Source organism: Physella acuta, unplaced genomic scaffold (genome assembly GCF_028476545.2).
Source record: "Physella acuta isolate Inbredline_101_S28 unplaced genomic scaffold, ASM2847654v3 ptg000883l, whole genome shotgun sequence".
NCBI lineage: Eukaryota > Metazoa > Mollusca > Gastropoda > Physidae > Physella > Physella acuta.
The window spans coordinates 305,766-325,889 of NW_026732400.1; the positions used below are offsets into that span (position 1 = coordinate 305,766).

At 34.6% G+C, this 20,124-nt stretch overlaps 1 protein-coding gene across 9 annotated transcripts in view; it reads right to left on the minus strand.

Annotated features, from left to right (window-relative positions):
* Nucleotides 1-6,674: 6,674 nt before the first annotated feature.
* Nucleotides 6,675-20,124, minus strand: part of LOC131952643 (sodium/calcium exchanger 3) — a 158,978-nt gene continuing 145,528 nt past the window's right edge. For 8 of the 9 annotated variants that reach the window (XM_059315404.1, XM_059315401.1, XM_059315400.1 and 5 more), the window contains 5 exons: nt 12,044-12,162; nt 10,929-11,028; nt 8,297-8,407; nt 7,838-7,996; nt 6,675-7,156 (listed from right to left, as the gene is read on the minus strand). In XM_059315404.1, coding sequence (XP_059171387.1) covers nt 6,780-7,156; nt 7,838-7,996; nt 8,297-8,407; nt 10,929-11,028; nt 12,044-12,162 — 866 coding nt within the window. In that variant the 3' untranslated portion in view covers nt 6,675-6,779. Of the gene's footprint in view, nt 7,157-7,837; nt 7,997-8,296; nt 8,408-10,928; nt 11,029-12,043; nt 12,163-13,521; nt 13,540-20,124 lie in introns of all 9 variants that reach the window. The other variant, XM_059315403.1, reaches the window with a different exon arrangement.

Here is a 20,124-nt window from a genome sequence, read left to right on the forward strand (position 1 = left end):
AAAAGACACTTACTTAATTAGATAATTAATTTGCGACTAAGATAATTTTAGACGTATTTGTCTCATACTGTATGTCTACTAATATTAAGTATTGCAACTTGATAATGTTAAAAAAAACCTACCAAACTATTCTGTTTAGCACTTCTGCTCTTTATAATTTTTACAATAGCGAATAATAACTTAAAATTATATTTATAAGTAAACGGTCAACCTAAAGTGCAGGAATTGGAAATGAATGTAGAGTTAAGCAACGAATTATCTCCCATTTGTAAATCCAAATACCAAATTTTCTTTCAAGGGAGATACCTTTTACAAAAAAATAGCTAAATTAACCAAGTGTAACTGAGACATGCTTGAAAAACACAATAGAACTCTTAAAATTTAATTACATAACCATTATAAATAATTTTTTATATTTATTATGTAACCTTGTCAAAACAATATATTTTACCAATTGACTAATTAACCGAAGGACGTTTGAAAGTATAAACATAGTAGCTTTATTATAACATACTTCTAATCAATTTAGATGACGTGCTTCTAATTAATAGCGCTGATGTTTGAAAGCTCTAACCTTGATTATTTTATTGAAAGGGACGCCTTTCATAAAATCAAATATTGGTAACTTTTTAAGATATTGCTATAAATAGTGTTTTAAAAAAAAATAAAAATAATAATTTGAAAAAAAAAAGTTTGTGGTTAATTAAAAATTATAGCCTATTTAGTATTATATATTAATACTTCAAGAGTGGTAAAATAGATTTCTAAAAAAACTCAAGATTTTTCAGCTAGAGGACGCCTACCTTTCTTTGTAGTGTGTTACCTCTCCTGAATTGAAATCACTTAACTAACGATAAACTCGACTACTCGACATACTCAAACTCTACTACATTCACAACACACATCAAACTTCGTTAATTAACCATAACTAGACTCGATGCTCCAGAATTACGACACCACCTCGCTTAACTTCACCAAGCTCTACAAACGATACTCCCGATCAACAACGATTTACATTGACCTTCTAATACACGAAAACAGTCAACACACTTCAGTACCCTAATACCACAAAGTTCGATACTCCAGGACTCTAGAGAAACGATACTTCATCACCTACATTCTCATTTATCTGCTACCAATCAGATTCCACTAGACCTACAACTACACGACAACAGCCAAATAAAAAATACGATACTTTAACACTTCAAAAAAGATATTTTATACCTACGAAACCATATCAGCAACAGCCTTCCACCGTTACTCCCAAATCTAAACGATACATAAAAACTTACCAAACAAGTGACAATACGTTGAACATTCCGTCATTACAAAACTATACACCAGAACAGATTTCTAACACGAAGTCAGAGAAAACGAGATTTACAAGCCCTATTAAAAACCAAAATTGCACGTGTTTTGGAACGCCCCGTCATGCGCTGGATCGATCACTAAATCAACATTAAAATTAGATAACCATTTGAAATGTTCAAAATTTAATTTTTTGGACGAATATAGTTGTTTCTACATAAATTGAGTGACACCAAATTAAATAGCCAATGTGATTTGTGAATGGTAAAAAGTGCCCCGACCTTTCCAAATTAGAGAATTGGGAGTGCATTTTCACAAACGCAAAACATATAGGCCTATATAGGCCCAAAGAAATTTATTATGCATTTTAAAACTTTATTTTACAATCACACACCTTTAACAATCCAAGGTCCAGTTATACCAGGCTATGCATATAGTTCTTACTCTGAGTAGCTTCTCACTGTAGCCTTGAACTACACGGCCCATTTAGACTACAGATGCTTGTTCCAGGAAAGACAACTGTTCATAATCTGCCAAGTAATACAGGGGTAAGATACCCGTGTACCCAGCTTTAACAAAGTTCTTGTTTCATAAAAAATGTTTTTCATGGGACATAATTGTGGTTTTTCAATTTCAGCATTATATCAACAGTTACTTCCCTTTGACCATATTTATATATGAATATTATTTTCATACAACTTTGTTGCAAATTAAAATATTAGATCCAGTCGATATTTCTTTATTTAAAATCAATAATTATAATCTGTACAGTTCGAATAAGCAGTATGTAAAAAATTAAGTTTATCAAGAAACCAATGTAACGGATTTTAATTTTAGGATTGTAAATATTTTTTCACAGGCGCAGTAGTAGTAGTTTGATAGGCTCAACCAATGAAAATAACACATTCACTCAATAAAAACACTGAAAGATGTGGAGCTTTTAATTTATTTTAAACTTGATTCTTGTCTTATACAATTTGTTGATTGTTGGAGCGGGTGAGAAAAAAAATCATGTTTGGAATCAACATCGGTCAAAACTCAACACACCGGTGAACCTTTTGGGTTTGAAGCACAAAGCTTTGGACATTGATATGACAAGAAAACTCTCTACTCGCTAGAGTACTTCAAGAATAGGAATTTCCATTAGGAGTATTTATTAATATAATTTATAATTTAAAAATTACTTAAAATAATATTTAAAAAAAAATAAAATGGCTAATAAGTTGTTTGTTTTTTTAAATTGAAAAAAAAAATCCCAATTGCCAATTTTCTTGACAGTTATGCATAAGAGTTAACTAACAAACTGAGGTAATTTGACAATAAAACTACACATGTGAGTAATAATATTTTTAAAATTTTTATCGTAGATCGGAGATGTGTGTTTTACAACAAAGTGTGAAGGTCTAAAATGTTAGAATATATAAAAAGTTTTGTGTTAACAGGATCATAGTATTTATAAATTTATATTAATAAAAAATGAGATGGTCCAAGTTGTGTTATGTGTGTATAGTGTATATGTAGCTATACACAAGTATAAAAGACGACTAACTACTGTAGCTAAGCTGGACTAATTAGCAGGATATTCAAATGTGCTTAAGTAACAGTGAAGATGCTGAATCTGGACAGAGCAGAGAACTACTGGTCAGCTAACATGGACAAAAATGGCACATACACATATTTAAGTTGGATTTGGTGCACTAGACTGGATAAGAGGGCTTGGCATATATCATATATTTGGTTTATAAATAAAATTTGGGTTGAAGTTATTTAAAAAAAAAAAAATTGATTGGATTATTTCGAAATAATCCTTTAAAAACCTAATAAATAAACAGTAAAAGTGAAAAGTTTAATTTATAACATTTTGTTCTGTAGATCTACTACATAATTTAAAAATCACTGGACAGGTTTACTTTCACATTAAAGAATAATAATAAATAAATAAAAATAAAAAATAAATTTAATTTTTTATAAATTATGGTGAAGCACATGCCTAAATAATAAAATTTAAACTTTTTTGTTAATCACAATTGGTTAGAGTAAAACATAATAAAATAAAGAGTGATAAAAACATTTATCATAGATTCAATAAACTTTCATTCACTATGACAATAAAATGATTTCTTTTTAAAACAAGATATTACCATTTGAGATTCTTAATAGGTCACCAAATTTAATTATTTCATAATTTATTTTAAAATTAAAACAACTGGAAAAATAATAAAAGAAGTTAAAGAAATGCAAATAAGACAGAACGTGGCTGAAAATAAAGTTTTACTACTTTGTTATTAAAATTCATGATTTTAATTTTTGTTCAACTTTGATGAAATCTTTGGAATAAGTTCAATATGCATCATTTATTTAAACTAATTAACAGAGTTAAATTAAAATAAAAACTTGAATACAACACATAAAGGAAGCTGTAAAGACTGATGTTGTTTATGCCACTTTGAAATTATGTGAAATATCAGGCTAGTCTACTTAGCTTTGTCTATGTTCCTCATCAATTGTATACAACTAGGGGGATAGCATACAGCATTTGAAAAAATAATTTGGTGCTGTTTTATGAGTAGATTTTTTAATAGACAATATTTACAATATAAACCTCTTATGTACTTGATTATTAATTGTAATGTAAAAAAAAATTTAAAAGAACAAATATAATATATAAACAAACAGTATTGAAATTGTTAGTGAAGCTAACACTACTGGAGTTGAAAAGTAAATTAAAAAATAAAATATATAAGTAGAAACTGTAGATATCTTTATAACCATTGCTCTTACATTAGCATTTGGCAATGAGACTCCTTCCTATTTTAAGTAGGTTTTAAAGAGAATTTTGACTTTCAAAAGACATTCTAAATGCTATGTAAATTTTTAAAAATAAAACAACATGAGTTTAAAAAAAAGGCTCTAGGAAGAAATACCTTGGCAGTTGCACATGTAGAAACATAAAGGGCTATTAAGGCTACCAACCTTCAAAGGTTTTCAGCCACAATAAGCTTAAAGTATCTAGCTAGGATATCCTACATGCTTGAGCTTTTATATCTATACATGATCTGCTATACATCAGTATGCAAATCATGTTATGCATTTTAAATCTTGAACTCTAATGTAATAATTAAATAATAATTATTTAAATTAAATGATATGTAAAAAATGTAAAATATTTGACACCTGATGGATCATGTGAAACTATTACAATAAATAGCTATTTGATCTGGTTTGATACCAAAAAAAAAAAACTTTCTAAACACACTCTTTAAGCACAGATTTACCTTGACCTAGATAATAATTATACAACAACATGGAAGACTTGAATAAAAAAAATAGATAAGGCAAGTTGCAGCAATGATAGTTATAAGAAAACACTGCTACCCCATTTTATTTCAGAGTTTTTTTAGAGTTTGAAAAAGATAAAAATGCTTTTATTACTTTATTTTAGCTCTACAATATTTTGTTTTAAATTTGTTATCAAACAATTTATCAATAAAGTTTTTTTCTTCATTTTAAAAAAAAAAAGTTTTACAATAATAGAAAAATCTAGATCCTAACTGGTGTTTAGAAAATAATATTCTTAGATAACTATAATTATCATACTTCTTGAACAGAAATGACAAGTCATAACACACACACACATACAAATGATGCTGGCAATAACCCACTTAATCATCAATTATTTTTATCTTTCCCCTTCTATTGCCACATATATTACCAGCTTTGGGGACAAAATGTGCAAAAAGAAAGAGTATGTATTATCATCACATTTGCAATAGATGACTCTAAAGGATGAGGAAAGAATTATTTTCTTTTGTTAGGGTACTAACAATTGTTTATTTGGTTTTTGGTGAAGAAAGAAAAATAACCTAACCATACGAAAATGTTAGCTATTAATGCTGTGGGCTAAAATGGTTACTGAAACAAAGTTTAATAAATTATTTAAATCATTATCACAACTTTGAAATGAATATTGCACACACACAGGTTTTAGTTGCAAAAATTAGGGCATTTAACTTAAGCTAGCATGATAACTCCCCTTAACTGATGTTTTAGTTGCAAGAATTAATCTAGCATGGTCGCTTCCCTTACTAAAAGCTTCAGCTAGAAAGAATAAAATTTATATGGTACCTCCCATCATCTTCCCTTAATTATCAGTAAGTGATTATAATTTAAATAGCTCAAGCAATTGTTGGGTACTAAATTCTCAATCTGTTACAAAAATAGAATAAGTGCAAAATAGAAGCAATTACACCAGGCAATGACTGAGGTGGGGGGATGAATGAGGGGGATGAATGAGTAATATGACAATGAATGAATTTTATTTCTGTTGCTCCAACCACAGTTAAGTGATGAGGACGGGAACACTATCTTAATTCTGATGACACTAATGAAACACCTCAACAAGTTCAACACAAATAAAAAAAATTTTAATTAATATACTAATACTACACTATATATAAACACGTCCTTTTTCTACAATGTCAAACCCCCAATTGTTTATTTAGTCTTGTGTCTATGTCATTGCTATTTTTTTTGCATCACACTCACACTACACATATTCTATTATTCAAATCAAACAAGTGCACATACACTAGAACTAGGTTTACATCGTCCTTATTAATCTCTACCAGTCTCGATATGACAATGACCAACAACTACTAATGTTTACACAAGCTTAGTTATAAAAACATTAGACTTTCTAAACTTGATCTCAATGGTTGAAAAAATTAAATAGCTGGGTTATAGGACAGGAACATTATTTTTTTCAAAATAGAACTTCAATATGTTTCCATCTGCTAACATGAGAGAAAGCTAACCAAACAAGAAGTTCAAGTTAAACATTAAAATGTGAACTGCTCACCCCCCACTTTGTGAAATCAGAAAGTTACTTAAACATGTGAGGTGACAAAGTTTATGTAACTAAAATATCTTGAAAATAAAAAGAAATTCCTAAATCTAAAGCTGTTAAAAATAATAAAACCACAAATACTTTCTTTCCATTTTAGAAATAATAAAATGATAAATGTGTATATATATATACACACACACACACACACACACACATATATATATATATATATATATATATATATATATATATATATATATATATATATATATATATATATATATATATATTTATATATATATATATAAAAGTTGACTCATTTTTAAAACACACATAACATGAATATATTAAGTTAATTTTGTACTGCAGCATCAGATTTATATTTATAAAAATGATGAATGTTAACAAATCAAATTGACACCAACTCAACAGCCTAACTGGCACAAATAGAGCATTGCATAAGAATTCAACAAAAAAACATACAACACTAAATAAAAACTAAGACAGTCATACCAGAGTATCACAATCATTTCATCTTTATTCATGTTCATTAATTGTGGGGTTAATACACACACGGTAAACATTGTAGAAAATGGCTGGGTATTTTCAATGTATAAATACATAGTTAAAAACCTGGAATATAACAGTATATTACTAAAGATGAAATAAGAAGATATAGTATCCAAAAAGCAGATAAAGTAACAGTTGTTAAAATTTGTATGCACCTGGGTCCACCCAGCTCCCCACCTATAAACTTATGGCGCCTCGCCATCATAATTACAATAGTCAGTAGGGCCAGAATGCAGAAAACAGTAACAGACATGGCAAGGTTTCCTGGTGGAACTTCAAACTTCCTTCCATGGATGGCATGGTAGACTGCTGCTATTGTCCAAGCAATACCAATCCCCAAAAACACATTGACTGCGTTACTTCCTGTGACGTTGCCGATGGAAGAATCAGCATAACGGTCATTCACGGCAGCCACTTTACTTGCAAAGGTATCTGAAGAAAACAAAATGTCCTTTTAGTTCTAACAAAGGTATCTGAAGAAAACAAAATGTCCTTTTAGTTCTAACAAAGGTATCTGAAGAAAACAAAATGTCCTTTTAGTTCTAACAAAGGTATCTGAAGAAAACAAAATGTCCTTTTAGTTCTAACAAAGGTATCTGAAGAAAACAAAATGTCCTTTTAGTTCTAACAAAGGTATCTGAAGAAAACAAAATGTCCTTTTAGTTCTAACAAAATACAATCAAACAGCTCATAAATTATAAATTAGTACGAATTTAGGTCTAGAAAGGATTATGTATGGTTGTATGCTTTAAGAATTATTTTAAATATATATTTTAAGTATATATGTGTGTTTACAACTTCTTTGAAAAGATTTCTTTTTACTACCCTGATATCAATTATGGCTGGGCTATCTCATGAGCTACGTAATTTAAATATGATTACATTATAAATTAAATTCCAGGAAACTATCTGTAATCATATTATGTACCCAAATAAATGTAACACTTTATAAGATAGAATTGAGATCTAAAACTAAGACAGCACTTCACGACATTAAATGTTCAAACTGCACCACTCTAAGACAAGTTTGGACTCCTAAGAAAGAGTAAACTTTGAACCCACTCTTAGACAAGTTTGGACTCTCAAGACAAAGTGAACTTTGAACCCACTCACCTGGCACACTGGTGCCTAAAGCCACAAAGGAGATGGCTGTGACAGAATCTTTCAGACCAACTGTACAGCCAAAGCCAGCAGCTATGTCTCCAATAACGGCTGTGATTACTCCAATCACTATAATGGAGACAATAAAACAAGCCCAGCCTCCAAAATAGTCTGAGGAAAAAATAGAAAAGTTACTCATTGTGTCTAGAAGTAAATGCTGTAATATATAAGATTATAATGACTTGTAAGTTGCATTAAGATTTAACTTGTTGCATTAAGATTTAACAAGTTGCATTAAGATTTAGCAAGTTGCATTAAGATTTAGCATTTTGCATTAAGATTTAACATGTTGCATTAAGATCTAACAAGTTCCATTAAGATTTAACAAGTTCCATTTAGATCTAACAAGTTCCATTAAGATCTAACAAGTTGCATTAAGATTTAACAAGTTCCATACAATGCTAAACCAACCTGTTGGAGGCACAAAGGCAAACATCAGTTTCCAGAAGAGGGTCAAAAAGTGCATCATGTAGTCCATGCATGATGGGAGCTTCTCCACGCCATCATCACCTGCATCATCACCTGTATGATGACAGAAGCAAGAGTAACATCACCCAAATGATGAGAGAACAAGAGTAACATCACCTGAATTATCACCTGAATCATCACCTGTATGATGAGAGAAGCAAGAATATCATCACCTGTATGATGAGAGAACAAGAGTAACATCACCTGAATTATCACCTGAATCATCACCTGTATGATGAGAGAAGCAAGAGTAACATCACCTGAATTATCACTTAAAAGGTAAGAGAAACAAGAGTAACATCATCTGAATTATCACTTAAAAGGTGAGAGAAACAAGAGTAACATCACCTGAATTATCACTTAAAAGGTGAGAGAAACAAGAGTAACATCACCTGAATTATCACTTAAAAGGTGAGAGAAACAAGAGTAACATCACCTGAATTATCACTTAAAAGGTGAGAGAAACAAGAGTAACATCACCTGAATTATACACTGAATTATAAGAGAAAATAAGTTTTGACAAGGATGATTAGCCACTACCAAATCTACACCTTCTGTTGCACAGGTCTAATACATACTGGCAGGTAAAAGACCTTTATTCGTGTGTTAAAAATAATCAACCTGATTTTGCTAAATGCAATGAGAGAATTACTTTTTTTTAAATATCACTAAAAAATGATTCTAAAATATTGTTATCTTTTTTTCCACTCAGTAAGCATGAATAAAATGATACATACTTTTAGAAATGATTCTTAATTATTTTTCTTAAAATAAATAAACATACTATTGTAATTCTTACAGAGTTGATAATATGATTAGTTTAGGAATTAACTAGTCAGACACAATTAAAACAGGTGATACAAATGACACAAAAATATATTATGATATTACTAAAGGTTTTTAGTTATTACAATGTATTGGGATATAGTGGCAAGGGATGGAACTCTGTATATTTGTTTTACTTTAACAGAGTAATGCTGCTTTGATCAACCTAAAAACAAGAAACTTAACACATATATCATATAAGTGTGTCAAAATGTATGTGATGTCAGCTAAAAACAAAACATTTTCTCTGTGCAGCAATAAATTCTTCTGGCCTTAACCAGATAGTGTTAAAAACAAAACATTTGTGTGGCTATACATTCTAATGGCCTTAACCAGATAGTGTTGATGCTACTTGTCCTACAGGCCACTACAAGCAGATCTAGACAAATACTACAGCAATAGTTCATCAATATTTACCATTGGGAGTCTTGGCTATGAAGTGGGAAGACTGGGGTGTGAGGTGGGGAGAGTGGTGTGTAGGGTGGGGAGACTGGGTGTGAGGTGGGGAGACTGGGGTGTGAGGTGGGAAGACTGGGGTGTGAAGTGGGGAGAGTGGGGTGTGGGGTGGGGTGTGGGGAGTGGTATGTGAGATCGAGAGACTAGGGTGTGAGGTGGGGAAACTGAGGTGTGAGGTGAGGAGACTGGGCTGAGAGGTGGGTAGAGTGGTGTATGGGGTGGGGAGAGTGCTATGTTAGATTGAGAGACTAGGTTGTGAGATGGGATGTCAGATGGAGAGGCTGGGATATCTTGACAGTAGGAAGTGATAGATAAAAAAAGAGTGAAGGCAAAAGGCATGACAGTAGGAAGTACTGTGCTATACAAGTCACTTTCTCTTTTTATATTAAAGCAAAACAAATTGTTTTAAAATTTGGATTAGATATTTATAATGCATAGCACAGTCTCTTTCTAATATACGTTTTCAAAACATTTCATATTTAAATTTTAACATTGTTTTCTAAATGGTCATTTAAATTGAATTATTTAGAAATTAAATGCAGTGCTTGGTGTTTGGAAGAAGGGCCAAAATGGCATCTGTGTTGTATTAAACACTAGTCACAGATAAGCAGTAAATAGTGAATCTCTACACACAATAAAGAGAACTACATAAACAAAGAGTGGAACTCTTCATAAAAAAACCAACTAAGCCCCTTCTACTTGGGATGTGCTTAATGAGAATGTAAAAAATTACCTTCTGCAACGTATCAAGTCATTCCATTGGTTGTGAAAATAAAGATAAAATGTATAAAAGTAAAAAAAAAAAACAACTAAAAAATGTCAACCTAAAAGATAACTAAAAGTCAGGGAAGCTTGAAATGTTGCTTATAAATCTATAGAGTCAATTGTGAACTATTCCAAGTAGCTCTTTGATTATTTTCTATTTAAAAGTAAACAGGAGGGAAAAAAATCAATTGATACACACAGCACTCACTGGCGTGCACGTAGACACACACACACATAAATATATAAAGTAAAACTGGATCAAGCTATTCAGAGGGAACATATTGTACTAGAGTCAGCATTCAATACTTGCTACAGGTTTGGATATTTATACAATACATTTTTTAAAAATACAAACATATTATTAAACAAAATATTTTGATAGATGTTCTTTTGTAATATATCCTTCAAATTATTTAAAACTATTTTCTAATGTTAGTTTTTACTTTCAGAGTTATTTAGTAAGCCTCATAACTAGAGAGTTACTGTAGCAGGCACCATAAGATGCAATGGTAGGCAAACAACATCTCACCTGAACTCACTGTAACAGCAGCCACAAACTGCTCTTTCCAGGATGAGGTGCCTATAATAGATGAGGGCGTGGCTTGTTTCAGGAGCTTGTCCACTGTTTTCTGTTGGAACAAGTACAAAGACAGGTGGGGACCACGAGGAGTAGGTCAGGTGTGCAGAACACACTGGGAAACATTATGGTGACTAGCATTGTCAGCTGTTGGTAAAATGTGTGGTGAGCACTTGGTGAGACACAGTGACAGAACACACTGGGAAACATTATGGTGACTAGCATTGTCAGCTGTTGGTAAAATGTGTGGTGAGCACTTGGTGAGACACAGTGACAGAACACACTGGGAAACATTATGGTGGCTAGCATTGTAAGCTGTAGGTAAAATGTGTGGTGAGCACTTGGTGAGACACAGGACTACTTAAATAAATGTGGTGACCCTTTAGTGAGATGTGGTGACCACTAAGTGACATGTGGTGACCACTTAGATGTAGTGACCACTTAGTGAGATGTTGTGACCCCTAAGTGAGATGTGGTGACTACTTAAATGTGGTGACCATGTAGTGAGACATGGTGACCACTTAGTGAGGTGTGGTGACCACTTAGTGAGATGTGGTGACTACTAAGAAAATGATGTGGTGACTACTAAGTAAATGATGTGGTGACTACTAAGTAAATGATGTGGTGACCACTTAGTGAGATGTGGTGACCACTTAGTGAGATGTGGTGACCACTTAGTGAGATGTGGTGACTACTAAGTAAATGATGTGGTGACCACTTAGTGAGATGTGGTGACCACTTGGTGAGATGTGGTGACCACTTAGTGAGATGTGGTGACCACTTAGTGAGATGTGGTGACCACTTAGTGAGATGTGGTGACCACTTAGTGAGATGTGGTGACCACTTAGTAAGATGTGGTGACTACTAAGTAAATGATGTGGTGACCACTTAGTGAGATGTGGTGACCACTTAGTGAGATGTGGTGACCACTTAGTGAGATGTGGTGACCACTAAGTAAACTTTTGCGACCACCACGTCCATTTTTTTAGCCTGGTGTTATTGTTGAGACAAATGACAATAATTAATGTTTGACTGTATCCAACCTATAAAAAAAAACAAGCACTCACTTTAAATTCCTGAGACTCTGTGATTGCGATTTTAATAGATTTAATTTCCCCAAGTATTGGTATCCCAGCGTCATCTCCATCCTCTGTTTTCAGTGTGGGTACTGCTGGCACAATGGCTTCTAAAAACAAGAGGAAACCTTTCACATCCAGTTCCAACTGTATCAAACACATGATGTAAAGACAAACTCTGCTATCTCTGTAAATATTCCAGCTAGTATTTTTTAACTATGATATAAACTTTAATTAATAAGTCAAATGTAATGTACATGAGTTTTGTTCAAATTTTAAAAATATTTAATGTTTTAAAATAATTTCTGAGTTGAATAAAGCAAAAAAATTAAAACTCATAATGTATAACGAGTGAAGGCAGTGGTTGAGAAACAATTTTTGTTTACTGAAATGTCCAGGTTTTTTTTTAAAGTAATGAAGTATTGTATAAGGTTAAGTTGGAGGAAGGTTGGGATATGCATGGTTACATACATGGAATAAACACATGCTAGCAAAGCTTAATCATGCACAATGTGATCTACTTTTAATGGAAAGTCAATGCAATTGTAATTTTTGTAATTATATTTGAGTTCCACCAAGAGCCTAAAACATGTGTATAATGTGATAAGTACAAGACAATATTATATTTCTGCCTTTTAGGATATATTAACTGTAGCAAGGCTGTTTTAGAGGATAAAATATTAGGTAATAATTGCTTAAAAATAAAGTGTTCTACATTCACATTTCTGATGAGTTCCTTTCAAAAGAGAAACTCCTAAATATAGGTAATGGTAAATAAGCTTGGATAAGCATTATAAACATACTAAAAGACAAAAAACTTATTGCATTCAATTAGTTTTAAAACCATTCAAAAAATCAAATTTTAATGAGAATACGTAAGTTAAAAAGTTTTCTTGTAATGTGTGGTTTAGGGTTTAGGAGCATCCAAATAGACGCTCCACTCTAACAGTCATTTCTGGTTCATAGAAGGACAAAACCCTTCATAATCTTGCTGAGAAGATTAAAATTACTGAAATATGAGGGAAGTTTAGAAGCAAACATTTGTATTAAAAGTTTTGGTAAACAATCGATGCTCAAAAGAAATTGGTTAAAATAATTATGTTTTAACAAGATGCGAAGTAAATCATTTTAGCTGTATTATTTTTACAAAACATTACGAAACATTATATTAATTTGAATTTTATCTGAATTAATAACTATGATTAAATTTTATTATTGATTAAAAAACATTACAAAAAACAAAAATTAATCAAATTTTTACTGCGGTTAATAATTTTACAAATAAAAAATATTAATAAGAGCAGTTCACATATATTTTATTTCTTAGAGTTGATTCATTAATTTCTTCTTTATCCCTGGTAGTATTGTTTATTGAAAGTAAATGGTGGCCTAATTTCATGTGAACAGCTCTTTCCACTTTAGACAAGTGGGGTTATCAAGTGCAATGTTTTAGCTGAATGTGCACATACCAGCGTGTTTCTTTTTGCCTGAAAATTTTGAAGCAGATACCTTAACTCATGAAAATATTTAAGCAGACACCATAACTCATAATTAAAACCACATTTCAAAACATTATTAAAAAAACTGTTTGGGTTGTTTGATCACCTGGTGAAGTAACATGTAATTTGTGAGCTCAAAATTGTATAACAAATGTTGTTGGCTATTTGATTTCATTTTTTTTTATGAATACAATACAAATAACAATAATTTGTAACAAAAGTTAAAGCCACAGTAGAAGCATACAAATGTGCAATATGACATAAGTAATATTAAAAGTACATAAATACCACAATTAAGAAAAATATTTAACCATTTGTAATACACTCAGTAGCCTCACAAGGAGGAGGGGAATGGGGTGAGGGGAAGGGGTGAGGGGAAGGGGTGTAGCCTGGAATGGGTGATGCCATCCAGAGGGTGACACCAAAATTAAATGTAGAGCTAATTTAAATGTGAAAACTTAGAATTGTTTTCTTACCAGCTTCATTACTTTCTAAAATTATATTAATTGGCCTATATACATCAGTTAGCATTGTTTGACACAAGGGGGGGTTGGTGATAACACCAAGTTATTTGTAGTTTTAGTGGCCTATTCTATAAATAGTTGTTGGCAGAGAGAGGAGGGGGTTACCCTGGTTACCATGCTGGGTATCACCCACCTAGTCATGCCACAAACTATAGTATAGGCATAGTATACTTACACTCTAATAGGTTTTACTAGATTATACTACTAGATCTAGTAGAGATCTAGTAGAGTTTATAATTATCACCCATAACTAAAGCAATGTGAATACTCATTCCACCAACCACAACTAACTAAACTATAGCCAGGCCTACATAGGCCTCCTACATTACATATGCTATAGCATACCAGCATGCACATGTATAACGTAACAAATCTAGTCTAGAGAGAGCAGATCAAGAATTAAATCTTTAAACTAGATTGTATTGTACACCTTGCATATTTTAAAATTTAATTAGGTCTAAATAATAATAGATCTAACTAATCGTTCCCATTTTTACAAGCTTTTACTAAGTTCACAATTTCTGTTTTTTTTTGCTTGTTTGTGGGTTAATATCACATACATCTTGTAACTCATGTCACATTTCTAATGTAGGGATTTAGTTAAACTTTCCTCTGCTAGATTAGAAATACAAAAGGTTGACTCCAAATATTGACATAAGAGCTTTTTCCACTCATAAAGTCTCCAACACATTTGGGCGACCAATGCTTTTAATAAAGAAAGCAAACTACTAGACTCTTAAATTAGTTTAATTTTTGTAAAATTATCAGTGCGTTAAAAAGGCGTATTATAATTTGAATAAACTTTTCTAGATATTTATTTTATTTTTTCAATTTTTGTTATCTCGCCCTACATTATAAATGATTATTTATAATTTATTTAGATATCTATATCTAGTCAGTCATCTATAAATAATAATAGATTTAGATCTCGTTGCCTATAACTTTAACAAATTCCGTCTGTTTACTTTGGCTCACTCCTCTCACCAGGGTTCACTTACGAAGTCTGCACCTGGCGTGTTAGATTTCACTTTCAGGTGCATCGTTCACTTCACAGCATGTTTAGACTACGGTTTGACTTTTTAATTACACCATGAAGTCTACTTTCGTTTCAAGTAACTTGTCACTAGATATTTAAATGATTTGACGCTAGAAATACTCGGATTTAAATTATTGAAAATTAAAAAACAAATGGTTAGATAAAGAAGAATTAAACGATAATTTCAGTAATGTGGGTATGCATGGTCTGAAAGTAGTGTGAACGACCGGAGGGTCTAAAACTAGTGTGAACGACTGCTAGAGGAAAAGTTACGAGTTCGGAGCCCAGGTTTGCGTCCTGGTGTATACTATACTAAAACTACATAGATCTAGTGCTGACCACACTGTTAACACTAGTTGACAGAAACAGATGAGCTCTGTTGTTGTCTTACAGTTTACTTATCAGACACTTAGTTGTTTGAAAAAGATGTCAGTTTCTTTTTTATACAGAGGCGTAGCGAGGGGGGGGCGGGGGGGGACATATGTCCCCGGGCGCCGACCTTAGGGGGGCGCCAAATTGAAAGTTTGAGGGGGGGGGGGGGTGCAAATGAAAAGTTCGAGGGGGGGGGTGCAAATCGAAAGTTTGAGGGGGGGGGGGGTGCAAATGAAAAGTTCGAGGGGGGGGTGCAAATCGAAAGTTTGAGGGGGGGGGGTGCAAATGAAAAGTTCGAGGGGGGGGTGCAAATCGAAAATTTGCTCCCGAGGGGGGCGCCAAATTGAAAGTATGTCCCCGGGCGCCGGGAAGGGTCGCTACGCCTCTGTTTTTATAAATTTCTTTTGTATTTTGATAAAAATAATAAAGTAATAAAGTCAATTTTAATCATTTTACAAAGTCGCTTGAAAACTAGAATTAAATTTTAAAGATCCTGACGGGGGAGCTTTTAGTTCGTTCACTAATGTTACACTTTATACCTAAACGTAATGTCGCTCAACTAAAATTCATAGAACATAGATCTAGTTGAACTTAATGCTTCTAAATAATTTTCTATTATAACTGCTAACTTTTCATGACTGCTTTTCTCGTAAGCTGTCACCTATGACTATTAAGCAGGTTTTTACACCCTTCCTTTCAAAATGTTGTAGAAAGCATGCAAAATACTAATAAGAATTGAATAATAGGAAAACCAACTGAACAACAAGCAATGATTCTTATATTGCTGCGGCAAGGTTTGAAATAAAACCGATCTTCGTGATACATCATACTTTTCCTAATATCTCTTCGCATTCTACAAAATGCCTGCGTTTTTCACAACATATCTAGAATAATGTCAACGTGTTCCGTGTTTCATTCGAAAATCGCCGGAGCACGTTGAAATGATTCTAGATGATAAAAATAATATGCGGGAAAAAAAAATAGCAGTAAGTAAATTTTGGTGTTGTCACTGTTCCATTTAATGTTTTGACTGTCTTTCGAACAGTGCAATGCGTAATTCATTCTATGGTGCTGGTCAGACCAATCGACTCCACTACTAAATACGTTTTGTTCGGGTAAGTTCTGCTATTTAAAAACGCGAAGCAGAAATTTATTTAAGTTCAAGTCGGCTAAAGCGAATCTTGTCCACGGAATATGTCTCTATGCCTCTAATATAAACCTGGGTAGTTACCAGAGGCGTAGCGACCCTTCCCGGCGCCCGGGGACAAACTTTCAATTTGGCGCCTCCCTCGGGAGAAAATTTTCACCCCCCCCCCCCCCTCAAACTTTCGATTTGCACCCTCCCCCTCAAACTTTCGATTTGCACCCCCCCCCCCCCCAAACTATTTATAATGCAAAAATGCAGCAAAAATGACATTTTAATTTGTTTTTACAACCCATTTGGCGCCCCCTAAGGTCGGCGCCCGGGGACATATGTACCCCCCTGCCCCCCCATCGCTACGCCTCTGGTAGTTACATCACTTTTTAATTTACTATTTAGCTGTGCTTCTGTCTTTCCGGTGAAAAATGCCGCGGACATATGAGAAGACATGTGCCACCCACCCAGTCGTGTGGTTCCGTTTCCTCATTGGTTGGCTCTGCCCGATTCAAACACCATTGTAGTAATACCGTCAACCAGTCACATCAAATGGGTAAAAGCTTGCCGATAAACCTTTTAAAAGCCTGAGCTAGATGGCACACTTATAAATTCCGTCTAAAGGGTAGCATGGCCCAAAAGCATGACACCGTCAAACAAAATCACCCAGCATGCACTGCTCTGTGGGCAGCAGATCTGATACTTATCATTATCTACAGACGTTCTTCTGGACGCTGACTGAGACGGCGCCCTGGAACAGCTCCTTGACCTGTTTTCAGAATCTAAGGAGGCAAGGCATTTGTTTTTGTTATAAAAGACTCCATTCATTCAGCATTCCCGTACTTCATACCCACAAGTGCGGTCGACATGTTGCAAGAAGCAGCCAAAATTATATACAGAAGCTAGTTGGATTTATCGTACATATTTATTAAAATAAACTATAAACACAATTTACCCTGAATTTATTAAAATAAATTATAAACACAATTTACCCTGAATTTATTAAAATAAATTATAAACACAATTACCCTGAATTTGCAGAAAATACTTACTGGCAGGTGTTATGGGGACACTTTAAGTTTTATTCCACTTATTTAGATTATAGCATATTATATATATATATATATATATATATATATATATATATATATATATATATATATATATATATATATACGGTGGTGGTAGGCAATATGACATACGTAAGTAATGTTTCTTAAAACTAAAAAGTCACAGAAACATGCGAATTGACTGCAGAATTGTGGTATAGTTATGAGGACGGTTGAGTTATACTGTTATCATTTTAATGTTGTCTGTCTTTATGTTTTTATTTTAAGATCGTCTGTCTTGATGTTGTCATTTATGGTGGTCTGTCTTGATGTTGTCATTTACGGAGGTCTGTCTTGATGTTGTCATTTATGGTGGTCTGTCTTGATGTTGTCATTTATGGTGGTCTGTCTTGGTGTTGTCATTTACGGAGGTCTGTCTTGATGTTGTCATTTATGGTGGTCTGTCTTGATGTTGTCATTTATGGTGGTCTGTCTTGATGTTGTCATTTATGGTGGACTGTCTTGATGTTGTCATTATAGGTGGACTGTCTTGATGTTGTCATTTATAGTGGTCTGTCTTGATGTTGTCATTTATGGTTGTCATTCTTGATGTTTACATTAAAGATGGCCTGTGTTTGAGTTGTCATTGATGGTGGTCTATATTTCTGTGTCAAAATAATACGGGATGGAAAATCGGCATAGCAACAGCGGGACCCCTTTCGTGGAGACTCTTATTAACTTCATGTTTACCAGAAGATCATTGAAGACTAAAATAAACAAAATGTTTGTTTTTCGGTATTTTTGACATTATGTAAAAACGACTTCTGAAGTTTTAGTCGGCGACCATACAAAAAATTAATAACTATCTTAATTAAGAATCCTACGATGCTAGATCATCGTACACACTACAGTCGAGAGAGCTACACAGCGCTACACAAGGAAATAAGCAGTGTGTAGAGGAACTGTTGACGTTCTAGGGCCCTTGTTTGTTGATAGGTTACCATAACACAAGTGTGGGGTAGGGAGTTTTACCTGGGCGAGCTTACAGTTGCTCCTATATGAGGGAAGCAGGGGCCGCATTTCAGACAGACCTGGACAGACTGTGGCCATCAGACAGACCTGGACAGACTGTGGACATCAGACAGACCTGGACAGACTATGCTCATCAGACAGACCTGGACAGACTGTGGCCATCAGACAGACCTGGGCAGACTATGCTCATCAGACAGACCTTGACAGACTGTGGCCATCAGACAGAATGTGGGACAGACTGTGGCCATCAGACAGAATGTGGGACAGACTGTGGCCATCAGACAGAATGTGGGACAGACTGTGGTCATCAGACAGACCTGGACAGACTGTGGTCATCAGACAGACCTGGACAGACTGTGGTCATCAGACAGAATGTGGGACAGACTGTGGCCATCAGACAGACCTGGACAGACTGTGGTCATCAGACAGACCCGGACAGACTGTCGTCATCAGACAGACCTGGACAGACTGTGGCCATCAGACAGAGTGTGGGACAGACTGTGGCCATCAGACAGAATGTGGGACAGACTGTGGCCATCAGACAGAATGTGGGACAGACTGTGGTCATCAGACAGACCTGGACAGACTGTGGTCATCAGACAGACCTGGACAGACTGTGGCCATCAGACAGAATGTGGGACAGACTGTGGCCATCAGACAGAATGTGGGACAGACTGTGGCCATCAGACAGAATGTGGGACAGACTGTGGCCATCAGACAGAATGTGGGACAGACTGTGGTCATCAGACAGACCCGGACAGACTGTCGTCATCAGACAGACCTGGACAGACTGTGGCCATCAGACAGAATGTGGGACAGACTGTGGCCATCAGACAGAATGTGGGACAGACTGTGGTCATCAGACAGACCTGGACAGACTGTGGTCATCAGACAGACCTGGACAGACTGTGGTCATCAGACAGACCTGGACAGACTGTGGTCATCAGACAGACCTTGACAGACTGTGGCCATCAGACAGAATGTGGGACAGACTGTGGCCATCAGACAGACTGTGGGACAGACTGTGGCCATCAGACAGACCTGGACAGACTGTGGGACAGACTGTGGTCATCAGACAGACCTGGACAGACTGGTCATCAGACAGACCTGGACAGACTGTGGTCATCAGACAGACCTGGACAGACTGTGGTCATCAGACTGTGGTCATCAGACAGACTGTGGGACAGACTGTGGTCATCAGACAGACTGTGGGACAGACTGTGGCCATCAGACAGACCTGGACAGACTGTGGGACAGACTGTGGTCATCAGACAGACCTGGACAGACTGGTCATCAGACAGACCTGGACAGACTGTGGTCATCAGACAGACCTGGACAGACTGTGGTCATCAGACTGTGGTCATCAGACAGACTGTGGGACAGACTGTGGTCATCAGACAGACAGTGGGACAGACTGTGGTCATC